The following is a 16,438-nucleotide window of genomic DNA, read 5'->3' as shown; positions in this document are numbered from 1 at the left end:
CACTCACATGCCAGGAGGTGCACTCCTGTTTTTCAGGAGGAATTTTAGACAAAGGTGTACATTTTCTGGTTACTGCTTAAGTACCATTAACATTTAGAGATGTTCCGTATAACATAACAAATATTCACTAGAGTTCAGTTCCACTCAAAGTTCACCTGTCTCCTCTTTTCAGGGAAGAAAACCCTACGGCCTGAATATCAATTTACTAAGAAATTAGGAAGTCAGAGTTTTATTCTTCATTGGTGATGCCACTGGTTCATATCAAAAGTGGAATAATATGTGATCTAACAAACTCTGAGATGCCATGTCTAAGTAAAATATGGTATATATAAGTGATGCACATCTGGCCTTATTTATGAAAGGTCTGGGGAAAGAACTGTCTGATTTGTTCCATTCATTCCTCGTTTCTCTACAATGGAAACCTAACTGGCTTCAACAGACAAAACAGACAGATTTAGGTGTCCTTTAGATACATTTATAAATGAGCCCCTGTAAAGGAACAGCAACACGTGTTAGGGGTGCAGCTGTTCCTGAACCCAGCTCTGAAGCAAATTGCTTCAGAGGGGGTAAATTGGAGGTTAAATTGTGTGCATGTGGAAACAGGGAACAGGAAATGTATACAAAGACCAACTCATCTAAGAGGATGACAAGCCACAATCTTTTGATATCATCACCCTGCCCCATGGATAACATCACCTCTACAATGGCTCTAAAGTTAGAGTTTTCTCTTCACAAACGTATAAACAAAAGGTTGCAGAGGAGGAAGGCTTAAGATCTAAATTAAATATAATTACAGTATCATACCTGGATGCAGGGCAAAACACCGTCTGCACATTTTCGCAGACCGCCACACCACAAAGCAGGGTCCACGGGTGCCACATATAACACAGATTTCTGTAAGAGCTCGTCTGAGATTGGACTGTAGAGACTTCCGTTGTGGTATAAGCCCTGCAAGGGAACAATGATCACACCGTGTAAGGAAATATAAAAAGGCATAGAACTAAGAATTTAGATGTTGTAGGTGCTGCCAGAATTTGAACTTGGGATATATACATTGCTGGCAATTAAAAAAGCCCTACAGTGATCTTTCTAGTGTATTTCAAAAGGCTTGAAAAACCCTTTTATGTTTATGCATTATCCCTGGACAGTCCCTTCTAAACAGGCTGGGCATACGTCTGACCCAGTGTTTGATTCCCTTCCCACAACCAATCACAATTATAAACCTCTGAGCTTCAACTCAGTCAATGGCAACAGTATTGTATCTACTGACCTCTGTGCAGTTGGAGGAGTACTCAAGCGGTTTAACAAACTTCAACTGATACATCATCTTGCAGATGACCATGACACAGGACCATATGGTAGAGATGTTGGAAGCATATGGGCGGAGATGTGAATATGGAAGTGCAAATACCCATGGCATGTAGAAAAGACAATTCATCAGAGACACCTGAAAACACAATACAGCAAGGTCTAATACATGTGCACTTTGTCATTTTAGACTTTATTAAAACATAGCACTGAATGGGGTTCTTTATTCTCAACATTAAAACATCTTTAAACAATGCTTCCAATTAGCAGGGGCTGTCCCATTCTGACCCTGAACATTCAGCTGTTGGTGGGGCCTGCAGTTCCAGTTAAGAGCTTGGCAAATGTTGAGCAACCTGTAACAGGGAATAGCTGCGTTCCAAAATCAGGCAATTCGCATTCATTCCCACCCTGCTGAAGGGATATCTTATTTCTAACTGAAAGTGAAGCATGTAACTTTACTGATTAGATATAGATATGTGATTCTGTAAAGGGCGGCAGTGAAAAAGTTATGGTGCACCTGTGCCCAGACTGTGAACATGAAGTTATTGATATTCTTAACAAGCCCTAAAAGAGCTTTGAAACCAGCTAGCTCTGACCTCTCCAGCTGCTCTTAATGTGAAGCAATTTGTTACCAAAGTGGAATGCAAGGGGAAAAACTATTTTTATATAGTTGCTTTGTAAAAATAAATAAAAACTGATGGGTGTCCCAGGTGTGGGGATGCTGCTATGAATACGTTACGGCTCAGCGCTCGACTGAGCCGCTCGGCCGTGATCGGGAGCTGTACGGGCTATTGTGAATAGCCGTACAGCACCCCCTCGGTTCTCCTGAACCGAAGGGGTCCTGGTGCCAAAGCTAGCCGAAGGATCGGCCGAAGCTACGGAAAGCAGATCCTTCGGCAGCTTTGTGAATAGACCCCTTAGTTTCATGCATCCTGTCACTAGTGTAAGCATCAAATTTCCGGATCTGAAACTCAGTTTCATCTCTCACACACAATGAAGGATAGTGGGTGGCTCAGACTTCATCTTGTCCATTCACATTTTGAATTCTTTTCACACAATATAAGGTGTTCTGTGACTGGATGATGGAAGATCATTATGCTCATCTGCCACTCCCCTTGTCCAATCACAGAATGCCTTGTATTCTGTAAAAAAACAAAAACGTGGAGTGTGACACTCATAATTAGGAGCGATTTATTTTTACACAGAAAATATCTAAAACAGGTTTTTTTCCTGGAATAAGGCTTTAAAGATCCACAAAGATCAATTAAAGACTCTAAAGTCCCGTTTCAGTCCATTTTTGACCGCTTAGAAACATCTGCTATTTCTTTACATTAAAGGGCTAACAGGCTGCCAAGATCTGCTCTCCGCAGAAAATAAACTCAGAATTCACTGCGTCTGTTGTAAATTTAAAAGATACATTCCTCCTCGAGTCCTATAGCTACAGAGATGAATGAGGATTTGTTTTAAAGGTTTTACAGTTACTTTAATGTGCATAGCCTGGACACAGGTTCACTTGAAAGTGGGGTCTATGATGAATTTAAAAATGATAGGATACCTCTTTGAGAGTGATCCAGATGACCATGGAAGACACAATCTTGAGAAAGTGTAGTTCTAGCAACCTCCACAGGAGGACTTGCACGTCATGGATGAAATTCAGCAGAGTCAGGAGCATGGACATTAACTTGTCAATCACAAGAATCCAGGGGTTGGTCTCTGGAAAGAAGTAGCATTTGTTATACACCCTCACACATTGTATAATGGCTCTTGGTATTTTCAAAAATATTAATTCTCTTTACTTACAAAACATACTTGTAGTGCTGCTGAATTAAAGCACATGTAAACCCCAAAACAAAAAATGTCATATTTCACCTTTCCAGTCCTTACATATACTGGCTGCATTAGATTTATTTTTTTCAGGTTAAGAATATTTTCAGCAAGTACAGAAAATACCTGTTGATCTTGCCAGAAATAGTGTTCTTGTCCCTTCCGAAATAAAAAATAAAATTACTAGCCCCACCTAATCACCATTTAAAAGGAGATCAACAAAGGCAATCATGTTTTGAAGTTCAGCCTGTGTTACAACCTTGGCTGCCTCGATAGATTTACAATAGAGAAATGCGCATCTGTATAAAGATCACAGATTCCAGTTTTTACGTGAGAAAATATTTATATACCGTATATACTCGAGTATAAGCCGTCCCGAATATAAGCCGAGGTACCTAATTTTACCACAAAAAACTGGGAAAAAGCATTGACTCGAATATAATGCCACCTAAATTAGGACCCGGAGACTGCCAGATGACCCCGCTCGGAGCGCCGCCCACCGGAGCAGCAGTGACGCGACGCTCGGCGAGGTAAGTAAGAAGAAACCTGACGCTGACTCGAGTATAAGCCAAGGGGGGCACTTTTCAGCAAAAAAAATGGGCTGAAAATCTCGGCTTATACTCGAGTATATACGGTATACAAGGTTTTGTCATACAACATACACAGGACAATGTTAATCACCTGCAGACTGTGTGCTGTCTGTGGTCAAATCTGGATCCACAACAATGTCGTCAATCTTCTCCAGTGTGCTTTGACTGGCGCTATTTTGTTTCTCAACTTCCAGCCTGCAAAACACGCAGACTAACATTACATATAACTGATCACATCGATTAAAGGGTCAGCCCACCCAAAACAGAAATTACAGCTATGGATCAATGTCAAATTATCAACAAGTTTTTTTTAGATTACTGATCATTCCCACCTTTCAACTTTTACTGTTGATTTTCCAACCCTGGTTTCTTTTTTAAATTACACTTTATAAAGAAAATGCAGCGGGAGTAGTAACACTCCATAACAGGGGAAGGGGGCTTTAGGATGGGAACACGTGTGGGTAAATACTGCTGTTGTATTGCCTAGTCAGTCACTGACACTTATCCAAAATGTAACAGATAACTGCCATTCCCCCAAAATTGTGCCCAGTGTAGGTGCAGATCTCAGAGGTGCAGATCCCGGCTTTAAGAATGATGATCCTAGGTGCATGTTTGGAGCTGGAAACAGACACCACTGTTACTTTCTGTGGCCAGGTAATCACGTTTTGAAACATTTCAGTAGGTACTGAGAGTGTCAAGGAAAGGCCAGGAATTCATCGTTTGAATATATGCTTTCAGCGGAATGACCCTTTAAATAAACAATATTCTTAAATAAAAATAACAGTGAACTTCTATCTGGAAAGTGCAGTAATCCAGAGCAACCAACAATCCGTAATAAACCCAAATGAAAGTTGAAATCTGATTCATGGCTATGGGTTAGTCCACATAATATATGTCTTGTTGAACACGGCTAATGTTGCCAGAAAAAGTAGGGATGCACCGATACCAGATACTGGGATTTATCTTTCGGTACTTGACATTATTGAGTACCAATACTTCCGCTAGCATGAAGCCTCCTTCCCGGACATTTAGGAAGCCGGGCGGCGTGTCCTTAATCGCCACCCGGATTCTTGATTGCCCGGGAAGTTGGCTCCATTCTGTTTGGCCAGCTTGATTGGATGGGAAGCCGGCTTCCCAGCCTATCAGCATGGAGCCGGCTTTCTGATTGGCCGGCTCGATGCCGATTGGCTTTAGGTATCGAGTACTGTTATTTATCTTTCTGTACTTGCCGATACCGAGTACTGATACCGGCACTTCCGCTAGCATGGAGTTGGCTTCTCGGGCAATCAGGAAGCCGGGCAGCGTGTCATAACCCGCCACAAGGCTTCTTGATTGCCCGGGAAGCTGGCTCCATTCTCTTCCGACGGGAAGCCAGCTTCCCAGTCAATCAGCATCGAGCCGGCTTCCTTATTGGCCGGGAAGGCGGCTCCATGTTTCCTCACAGCACTGCCGGTCAGAGGAAATTTCCCTCTGACTGGAAGTTCTGGTACTGGGGAAGGTATCAGAGCATTTGGGAGAGTATGAGAAAGAATAATACTTGGTATCGGCACTGATAAAGATACTAGTATCGGTGCATCCCTAATAAAAAATAACTAATTCCAACCAAAATTTAAACTTCATTCATGCGCTACACCCAACTGCCGAGGCCAATACAAAGCAAAATATCAGTGCTATGACTCGGTAGTGCAGCAAAGCAGATTATTTATAATGAAATCTCACACTTGAGGGTCTCCGAGAGACAAAAAATCACTGGTGCCCACCCAAATCTGAAATGTCAGCTTTTGGAGAGGGCAGCCTTTAGGCATAAAACCATAGCATGGAACTACATTATCCTCAGGAAAATAAGCACTTGGTTCAGGTGTTGCAAGCGTTTCAAGAAGCCAGAATTCCTCTGTTCCTTACGTCTTCTGTAGACTGCCAAGGTTTTCCTTTATCCTGAAAAAGGACAAATAACCAAATTGTTATTTTGTACTCTTTAAGCTTTTCAAAAAAAGTAGAGACAGTTGGTTTAAATCTGTTCCTTCTGGAGAATATTTTTACCTGTGTCTTCATGAAAAGTAAAAGGACAACTCTAGTGAAGCTATTAAATCTCACATTTTGACTGCCTGTTGAGGTTCAAATTCCTCAACAAGAATCATGTGCAGTGAGGATATTGGAAAGCAAAATAGTGTCATCTTTTCAATGGTGGAAGGTGAATGACCAGTCATAATAAAAGATATATTGTCTGCACAGCTTTAGCATCTAAATCTCTTCTTTATTGATGTTTTTTTGCAGCATGAAGAAAGATTGCAATGTTTCGGAACCACACAGGGTCCCTTTATCAGGCAAAGCCTCAAGTCATAGGTCACGCAGATGGAATGAGAATTTACAATGCTACTCTATCCCTAACTTCCAGCCATAGCCCAAATCCTTACTCCATGGCCCTAGCCGAATTGTTGTAGACAATTTTCAAAATTATAGTTGACATAGAAGCTGGGGATATAAATTACATAACTACATATGTTGTTTTTTTGTTTACAGTGCACTGCTGTTTTTGTTAGATATGTATAGTGTTGTATAGAGGTCCAGCAGGCACTGGCATCAAACCGCCAATTAAATGAACCCAATGTAGTAAAGAATCAGGAATCCAAGGAAACATTTTTGGGTTTGGCAGGGCTGCTTGGCTTCCTATGTCCAGCTATGGGTGCCACTTTACTGTGAAATTCCCCAGGACTACTACTAGCCAGTTCTCTACAGACTACAGAGTTTCAGTGGAGATCCTATAGGATGGTGGTGATGGTTCTAATGCTACCTCCTGAATCAGTGCAAACAAAAGCACAAAATATAAAAACATGTTAACACTCACATGTTAGAAATAATAAGTACCCGGTTCTCCATTTTCTTCTTACTGTTGACAGAAGAAAAGAAAAAAAAACATAAAACAAATCAAAGTTTAAAGTTGAGGTTGCAACTTAATAGATCAGGCAACCCTAGAGCACTTTCTTCATACTGACCCATCATTAATGCCTCCTTCATTGATGGGGATGTTATTGAGATCTGTGAGCTTCAAGAAGTCCTCATTGAAGTAGTAGAGCTGAAGGATGCAGGCCAGGAGGAAGGAGGAGGGCAGCAGTATGCCAGCAAATAGCTCCACGGTGCTGTACTGCTCCAAGCCAATGTCCTTCAGGCTACAAGTTTATAAGGATATAAGCACACGGGTCAATGATTATAAACTTTAAATACAACCTCTATTTCTTCACTGTATGACAGAATAAGGGCTATTAATTGGCACGGGTCCTAAAATCAGCATAATGCAGCTTAGTAGGAAGTCAGTTGCAGGTCAGAAGGTCAACTGCAACTAAAATGCACCTGCCAACGAACTCGGAATGATCTGAGAAGCCTCTCAAACTGATGTTAGATGCAATCTAAATGTACCTGACAGCAAGTTGCAACTTTTCTTGTACATTGAGGGACATACAAAACTGTGGGCTAGTGCAAGATACCCCCGAACTGCCAGCAAGTTCAAGTTTTTTTTACTAGTGTCCTAGGAGGATGGATGTCTTTTCCTCGGCTCCACTGTGTAAAAGACTAACCTACTTTGGCCAGCACCATTTTTTTTTTCAATGAAGAATCTTCTCTACATGACTGCTAGAGCTGTTCTCTTTGAATGCAGCTTTCCAGCGCAGCCATCCTCAGCCTGGCTTTCGAGTACTGCATCTGGACCCAGCTGCATTGGAGGTTGTGGGCTACAGGAATTGATCTGCATGCACCGGGTTTTGTGTAAGATCATTTCTAGGCTCCATTCAGGTAACAAGGTAGCCACGGAGCACTTTTCAGGTTCAGATTCATTGGCATTACCTCAACACTTGTCCTGTCTCTGAATACTTACTCCGTGAATAGGCTGGGAGGTACCTCATTCGCTGTGGCTGCTGGTACATCAACCATACGGATAGACATCAACCATAATGGAGGAACCAGAAGTCTCGCCAAGGAAAGAGAGGTAGAGAATTTCATACCTGGGCAAAAGTTATTGCTCCAGCCAGCTTTTTACAGACCAGGTGTGGACAAGCAGCAGACAGACTTCTTCAGCTAGCAGCATCTAGATCTAGGGGAGTGGTCCCTACACCTAGAGGGTCCTCAAAAATTGCATTAGGGATATATCGTTAGTTTAGGTGCAGGTATCTTTCTGCAGAGTTTTGCAAAAACATGTCCAGGATTTCACAGAATGTGCCAATTGCTTCCTTACAAATATTTCCATCCTTTCCTAGTTCCTAAATTTACACTCCACATAGCCTTATTTATCATTTATCTTTATGTTGGGAAACTGTTGCCCTTTTTAGAGCTGCATATTAATTGCCAAGTAAAATGTAAAGTTTTTCCCTCACCCTTCCTCCGACATGCCCAAGATCTGGAGAAAAAACCCAGAAATGGTCTTGAACTGATAGACATAGACTGCAATGAGGACCACCATTGAATAGGAAACCACAGTAATCCAAAAATACTTCAGGATTCTCCTCCACCATTCATAGTGAATCTAAAAACGAAAGTGGAAAATTAACTGCAAAATCTGAAACTTGCTTTGTGTGTGCAAGTAGTATATGGGGTAAATCGTAAAATTTTTTTAGTCCACTTATAAAAGGCAAGCGAAGGAAGAAGCAAAAGAGCAGGTTAAAATAAAAGCCAACTCCACTCACACATTTCAGACGGTTTCTACACAACTTCAAGAAAGAGACAGTAATGGGTGAAGTAAGGAACTCGTGGTAAAACATAGTGGGGAGACCGGTGGTTTTCACATTGTTTTCAGACATAAATGGCCCACTTATGACTTAGTTTGCCATCAACAGCAGACCTTGTAGGAGATTTCCCCTTCCTTAAATGGATACTGTTAACCAAAAAAAATATTTCCCTGACCGCTCCATATCAGCACACAAATGGGAGAGCTCTGCCTCCCCACCACTCTGATAGGCTCTTAACTCTCATAAAAATGACACCTCCAGCAGCATCCAGCGTTCCTTTTTTTTCTTCCTCTACCGTCTGTAGGAGTAGGGAATGGTCGCCTTACCTTGCTGGGGTAAAGCCCTGGCTGTCCGCCCTGTCTACGTCCCTGGAAGTACTGGGAGCAGTCCCCTTGGTCGTCCTAAATGGGGGTAATGGGGGAGCCTTGCTGCTGGTTTTCAAGGCCGTCTCCCGAAAGGTCTGTGTATCCGGGAGCGGCTTCGTGCAGCGGCAGAACGCAGACGCGTTACATCCTCTCTCCTCTAGATGCAGATCACCCTCTAGAGAAAGTTTCGTGTCTCGTCATCCTCGTCAAGCACGGTCCCACTCTCAGGATCGTGCTCAAGCTTCCAGAAGTCATGATTCCTCCAGACGTCGTCCGCCCCAGCCGGAACAGTGCTGGACATGCCAGAATAGAGCCCTTCCAGGCAAAACGGCATGCGAGTCCTGCTTTGCTGATGCCACCAGGAATAGGGGAAAACCATAGCCTGCAAGTGATCGCCTTAATGAAACAGGTGTTTCAGGAATCCCTGCAGGAGTCTGCTGCTGCTATTCGGGCAGGAGATCTGCAGGAGGCATCCACCTCGGCGCATGGAAGACAGGAGGTGGAGCGAAGTTCCCATAGAGAGGCTCCGTAGCGAGTCCAGGTGTCCGACTCAAAATTTCGGTCCTCGGACAATGAGGAAGAGGAGCCGGATGGCTTTGACTTTACATCAGTGCCTTCATTTATAAAGGCTGTGAGGCACGCTCTTCTATGGGAAGATGATGTGGTGGAACCTGACCACAAGCGGAAGTTTTTCAAACACATTAAGAAAGAACCCTGTACTTTTCCATTCTTCGAGGAGATTAAAGATCTCATCTTTAGCATGTGGAGTGCAAATCTCGGAATGCGTAACCGTTTTGCGAAATTATACCCCTTCAAGAAGGATGAAGTTAAGTACTTGGATGAATCTCCAGTAGTTAATGCCGCCTTAATGAGGCTGGCGAGGCATGTAACACAGCCCCTTGATGATGCGGTAACCTTCCGTGATGTCCTAGATAGGCGCATCGATCTGTTTTTAAAAAAGGTATACCTCACGGCCGGGAATGGCTGTAAACCAGCCATGGCCTTAGCAGCGACCTCAAAGGCCCTTGAGGTTTGGGTGACGGAAGCTGAGACAGCGATCTCCCGCGATCTCGGTAAAGCTGAGATTATGGAGTCTCTCAGGTACATCAGACTTTCCTCAGCCTTTGTTTCAGAAGCAGCAGTGGACCTTGTTCGCTCAATGGCTCGAATCATGCTATCAGCAGTAACGGGTAGGCGAGCCCTTTGGCTACGACCCTGGGTCGCGGACCTGACCTCCAAGCAGGGATGGTGCAAGATCCCCTTCGAGGGTCAGTCCCTCATTGGGAACAAGTTGGAAACGGCCATCTCTAAAGCCACAGGAGGGAAGTCCAGCTTCATCCCACAGGACCGGCAGCTTCTTTGCCAGAAGAATGCACGCTTCAAAGGCCGAGCACCGCGATTTAATAGGGACACAAGGTCCTACAAGCCTGGGAAGGAGTAGCGCAGGCCATGGAAGACCTCAGGAGCTAGAGCCAAGAGGACCCCCTCGACCTCAGCTCCTGAGGGCCCGAAGTCCTTTTGAAAATTTGCCCGCCCCTATCTGCCTTGTGGGAGCCAGACTCGCCAGGTTCCGGCAGGCTTGGGTGGACAATGTGAAGGACCAGTGGGTGGGTGTCCACCATTTCGGTCGGACATATGTGGAGGTACCCCCTTGGTACTCGCTTCTCAGGGAGCTGACTGTGAACGGGCCATCTCCCCTGCCGCTGTCCAGAGATCTGCTGACGCAGGGCCCATTCTTCCACCCGGCACCCGAACGCCTCTGTCTGATGGCCTGGATGTTGAGAGGCAGCGGTTAGAGGACCAGGGATGTTCAGCCACTGTCGTGTCTACACTGCTTAAAGCCAGGAAGGCAAGCACCAACAAGTCCTACAATAGAGTATGGACTAAGTTTGCAGAGTTTGCATCCCAACAGGGATTCTCCCCAGAAGCCTCTCGGGTCACGCATATCCTTGATTTTCTACAGAGGGGACTCGACATGCAGTTGAGTTCCAGTACTCTCAAGGGACATGTGTCAGCTCTATCTGCCTTTTGCGGACAGGGTAGTGTTGGTACCCATGCTCATAGATGACTCTCGGAATGGCTGTATGATTTGTGAACAACAGGTCTGGTAGATATGGGGGTATCAAACAATCCAGTGAAACCGTGAGGTGCATGCAGTAATGGAGAAAAAAAACTACACAAAATTACAGACTGTAATTTCTTGGTGATACTTCTATGGTTTCTGCTCTTAGGAACCCCTTGTGCCCTGGTCACCCAAGATCTACTGCACTGCTTGACTCACTTTGTACAAGGCCACACAGAAGAGAAACAGCACAATGTAAAGGATCTTGAACACCACCACCTTGCCGCTGAAACTGACGACGAAAAACATGACACCACAGAAGTAAATCCAGTACTTTCCCAGGACACCCCGCACCAACAAGCCCACCATCTCCATGAAAGCATTTGGGGGTTCTTCTACCTCTGCAGGTATATAAAAAAAAAAGAAGTACATATTAGGTCACGTTAAGTTAAATTCATAAGTAGCACAATGATAGGGATCTTTATTTAGCCATGTGGCTGTACATTTCCAACTCTCAATGGATACAGCAGAAATAAATTGTCACTTTAAAAAAATAAAATAGGGATCCTTATACTCGAGCGTTAGCTTTGTGAAATGACATTCATATATAGATCAATGACCAATGGCACAAAAGGGATATGGAGCACAAAAATTGATGCTCCTACAGAGACTGAGGAAAGTACTATGTGTCTCTGCAGATCAAGGTCTATATCTCTTTCAGCTCTGAAGAAAAGGCTGAATGGAGGACAATATAGACAGCTCATCCTCCATTCTAGTTTTCACAGCCAAGACAGATTGCAGCAAATAATCATTTAGTAAGTCTACATTTTGTGTAGATTCTACAGAAAATTGATATTTTAGCGATCAATGGACACTTGTGGGCTATATCACAGAATGATTTTATATAAATCTTAAGAACTATTGTTGCCAGTCCATATGGTCTGCATTCTCGCCTCTGCCTACAACTAAGACATTAACATTCTGTATAATGTCAGATGAATAGAAAATATTTTAGGGGAGAATGAGACAGACATTCTTATGATTAAGGCATCATAAGGAAAGATCTGGGAGGTCAAGTGCAGGGTTCTCACTATTGTAGTCCTCAAAAAGGTGTTGTTGCAAAATACCAGTATGGAGCAGACTTTATCTTAATTTAGTTTAGTAGGAAAAAGAATATGTAGCTAAAGGGTATCACTGTAAAGTATAAAATGTTATCTTTATCATAATAGTTCATTTTTAAAACTACAGTTTTCATGTCACTGTTTAAACTACAGTTTTTTTTTCTCACCCTGTCACATGCGCTTCTGGTGGAGACTCATGCTCCCTGCTGATTGAAGAGCTTTAGCTCTGACTCAGCAAGGGGTTAGACTGCTGCAGCAGAGAGACCTCTGCTTCCACAGAGCAAGGGTTCTCTTCTGCAACATGCTAGTAGGAGACTCAGGCTGGGCGGATTTCTAAAGAAAATAAACTTCAAGACTTTGCATACCCTTTGTGTTTTTGAACCTCGAATGTAGCGCTGCATGACGGAATAAATGTCAGTTAAAGTACCGCAGCGCTGAATACTGAAAAATGGCCTGGATGGGAAGGGGGTTTAACACCGCGGATGTCAACTGGTTAATATGTGTATAAAATTCTACTGAAAATTACATTGATAATCTCCTTCTAAAAGGGATCTGTTGTGTACTTACCACTTTCTCCAACTAAAACCTCTTTTAGGGATTCTTGATCTCCTTCCATTTGCCGCTCTTTCAAGTTCTGCCGCAAAAGTACCCAAAATACCAGAGCATAGAAGATCTGAAAGAAAATGATTCACTGCTAACACAATGCTATTTTACCTCTTAGACAAAACCAAGAAAAGTCATACTTATGATAAGGAGAGTTCCTCGCCTCACCTTTAGACCAAGGTGCACACATGGCATTGAATATGGCTTCAGATCAAAGTCAATGAGGACAGCTGTAGGTATGCCAGGGAACAGCTCTTCTTGGGAGATATTGAGACCCACAAAAAAGTTTTGGATGACCAGAATGTTGGCATAGGAAGCCAAGAAAGGAGCACTTAGCATGGCATAGCGGCGGCGGTCCCTCATCATCCATATAACACAGGACCATAATAATAGAACAAATGTTAACCAGCTGTTATGAGTTATGCTCCAAATCTAGAAAATTAATCAAAAAACAGAAGTAAATATTCAAAGCACAACAGAATAAAAATCATTTTAAAATAAATTAATTGCAACAAACTGTTTTGCAAACTTTCAAAGAATAATTTCTAAGCAAAGACAAAATTCTAGCAGTAGCAATACCTAGTTACTTGTGTCTGCATGTGTTTTTTCAATGCAATGTTAGGTATAATATTTATCACATCCGTTGCAACCCTCTATAAGCCTAAAGGTCTTCTAGTTCGAGATTTAATTGTGCTTTGGGGACAACATTAGCTATTGCAGATTACAGTTTGACCCAAAATTGGGGACATACAAACGAAATGGTTACAAATCAATGCAGATGCTGGGCCCTGCTTTTTAAATTTCAGTGCAGGTAAACCCCAAAGCTGGCTGCTACAACAAAGAAATGCCTAATGGGCATGATGTGTTATGTTAGTTTACCTATTTTTAATGATCTACTTCAGGAATCCTTGTTGCTGAATCGTGGACCTCCAATAGTTACATAGGTTGAATAAAGACACAGGTCTATCAAGTTCAACCTATGTGAGAGAGTGTGTGTGGTGTGTGTGGGTGTCTGTGTGTACTAGTCATCCAGAATACCTGTCCCCCTGTATGTTTTGTTCTCTGGGGAAAGTATCTAAACCAGGGGTGCCCACAGTTTTCCATCTGGAGATCTACTTTTCAAATGACGAGCTCAATGAGATCTACCAGCGAAAAAACACCTTTATTTAGAAAACAAGAACATTAAAATTGCTACTGGGACTACTGCCTCTCTCGCGCTCTCTCTCCTTTCTCTCTCTGTGCTGGTTCACACCACAAAGTCTGTGTTCCAGAGTGCTTGGCCTCTGGAACGCAAGCCAGCCAGCTCCCTGCATTTAGGGGCGGGAGGGGGTGTGGCAGTGCATTGAAGTCAATAGCACTGCAGTCACGCCCCTTGCCCGCCGTGCGATCACCCGCACCCAGAACCCCGCCCCTTCCCGTCTGCAGCTTCTGACTAATTCAGCCGCATGATCACCGCGGGATGACAGGACACAGGTCAGTGAGCCGATCGTGGTCTACCAGGGTTTGCTTTGCGATCTACTGGTAGATCGCGATCCACCGAATGGGCACCTCTGATCTAAACAGTTCTTGAATGATTCAATACTCTGCCCTGATACCACTGCTTGTGGAAGAGTTCCACAAATTTACTGCTCTAAGAGAAAAAAAAAATCCACTACGCCCTCTGTGGTTAAACTTTTTTTCCTCCAATTGTAGGTGGTGGCCTCTTGTCTTCTTTAGTGAATTTACAGAAAAAGATTAATGGTGATGGTAAAAATCAGTAATAAACGGTTTGTACATTACAATCAAATCCCCTTTCAATCTCCTCATTTCCAGTGTGTGCAAGTTTACATTTTTTAATCTCTCTTCAGAACTTAGGTCCTCCAGCCCCTTTATCAATTTTGTTGCCCTTTTTTAGACTCTCCCCAGTTCAAAGGACATCCTTTTTGTGGACCGTAGACCAAAATTGAACTGCATACTCTAGTTGAGGCCGGCAAAATTAAAGTGGCAAAATGATTGCTTTGTCTGTAGAGTACATACCCTTTTTATGCATGATAGTACTCTGCTAGCTTTGTTTGCTGCAGCCTGGCATTGCATACTATTGCTAAGTCTGCAGTCAGTAATGACCTCCACATTTGTTTGCACTTCTGATTTCCCCAGTGGAATTCCCTCTAACATGTAGTCTGCATGCCTTTTTTTTTTTGCAGAAATAGTCAGATCTAGAGAGCTCGGGCCGGCCGTTTTTTTACTACGGCCGGCCCGGAGGTGGTTAAAGATTTTCACAGACAATATATTGTAAAAAGACATACAGAAGGCAGCAAAAGGTGAGCAATACTCAAAGACACACCATATCATTACTTAAAACCGCAAGTATATATGACAGAGGACCCTTGGATGGGCTTAACCCCCAGTCAAACTACCCACCCCCACAGGGGAATTCACTGATGTATGCCTATGTTTAACACCAAAATGTATTACTTTAAATTTTTCAACATTAAACTTCATCTGCCACGCCCCTATTTTATTTAGGTCATCCTCTAATGTTGTTACATCTAGTCTCAAATTATGACCCTGCAAACTTTCGTATCATCAGCAAAGACCGAAATATGGCTTTTAACACCTCCCCCAATATCAATAATAAATAGGTTAAAGAGAATCGGGCCTACCAAAGAACCCTGGGGCATGCCACTCCCAACCTTAGACCATTAGAAAATGAGCCATATAGATACTCTCTGGACACATTCCTGCAGCCAGTTCTCTATCCAAGTACACACCGTTTCATCAATGCCCATTGATTGTCGCTTGCATATTGTATATTTTTTTATACAGTACATATAGTTTTTCTAGTCTTTGTCGAACCCAGGCTACCGTGAACAACTGCAGAGTATTACGTAGGAAGCTACTCAACATTCTTCTCATATCCATTAAAATCATATTTTCCGTATACAAAATATATCACAACATCTTACCATCATTGCAATCAGTGCACTGACATAGCTCTGCCGCATGATAAACTGACCCAGCACAGCAATCCCGCCAGGCTTTTTCTCTGGTGTATCAGTCCCTTCTGTTTCTACGTTTTCTAAACAATAAAATAATAATACATTTCTAAATAATTAAAAATAAAAAAAAAGTGTAATATATCACACATGGTATATGCATAATAAATAAATATATACACGAGTTCCAGCAGTCTCAACAAAAGAGAAGAGTCTCTCTCGACAACAAAACGCCCCTACTACGAAGACACTAGCAAAAATCTAAGGCATGCTGGTAGGGGATTATCCTGGGCTTGCCTGCAGTTTCAAATCCTTTTCTGGGCTGCAGTTAACCCGAATGCCTCATTCACACTAGAAAAGGCCGGCACGTAAAGCTTCGTGCTGCGTGCACGGCTGTATCGGACAGCTCCCAGGAAGGACAGGTGCTGCGTGTGATTAGTGCACAGCCCCTGTCCTTCTCTATGGGACTACGCAGCCATACGCCGCTCTACGCTCACCCCAAGTGCAGGTCCGTACGGGTGCGGGTGTCACGGCTCGGACGCAGACCAAATCCATCCTGTCAGCGTACGAGTACGGACACTCGCACGGACATGCAAGGCAGGTGAGCGTAGGGCCGCGTCCTCCTATAGAGAAGGACAAGGGCTGTGTTCTAATCACACGCGGCACCTGTCCTTCCCGGGAGCTGCCTGATACGGTCGTGCACACAGCACAGAGCTGTACGTGCCGCCTTTTTCTCGTGTGAATGAGGCCTAAAAGGTTTAAGAACTCCTGTGCCTCCTGAGGGAAAAAAAGTCTCTCTTTGTGCTTGAGGGAGGGAGGGAGGGGCAGAAAAAAAAAAAAAAAAATCTTATGAGAATAAGCCCTGGCTATAGGAA

The 16,438-nt window shown here is 43.3% G+C and overlaps 1 protein-coding gene across 1 annotated transcript in view; it reads right to left on the bottom strand.

Annotated features, from left to right (window-relative positions):
* LOC108802350 (piezo-type mechanosensitive ion channel component 2-like) overlaps positions 1 to 16,438 on the bottom strand; it is a 68,587-nt gene that overhangs the window by 40,640 nt on the left and 11,509 nt on the right. Inside the window, 12 exon segments of the mRNA XM_018574218.1 lie at positions 805 to 894; positions 1,238 to 1,447; positions 2,864 to 3,021; positions 3,814 to 3,917; positions 5,625 to 5,657; positions 6,568 to 6,609; positions 6,716 to 6,889; positions 8,087 to 8,235; positions 11,084 to 11,265; positions 12,553 to 12,658; positions 12,757 to 13,020; positions 15,534 to 15,646. Of these exon segments, the coding sequence (XP_018429720.1) occupies positions 805 to 894; positions 1,238 to 1,447; positions 2,864 to 3,021; positions 3,814 to 3,917; positions 5,625 to 5,657; positions 6,568 to 6,609; positions 6,716 to 6,889; positions 8,087 to 8,235; positions 11,084 to 11,265; positions 12,553 to 12,658; positions 12,757 to 13,020; positions 15,534 to 15,646 (1,625 nt within the window).

The sequence above is a fragment of the Nanorana parkeri genome, unplaced genomic scaffold (genome assembly GCF_000935625.1).
Source record: "Nanorana parkeri isolate BGI_ZX_2015 unplaced genomic scaffold, ASM93562v1 scaffold50, whole genome shotgun sequence".
In the NCBI taxonomy this organism is placed as follows: Eukaryota; Metazoa; Chordata; class Amphibia; order Anura; family Dicroglossidae; genus Nanorana; species Nanorana parkeri.
This window is presented reverse-complemented; position numbering and strand designations above follow the sequence as displayed.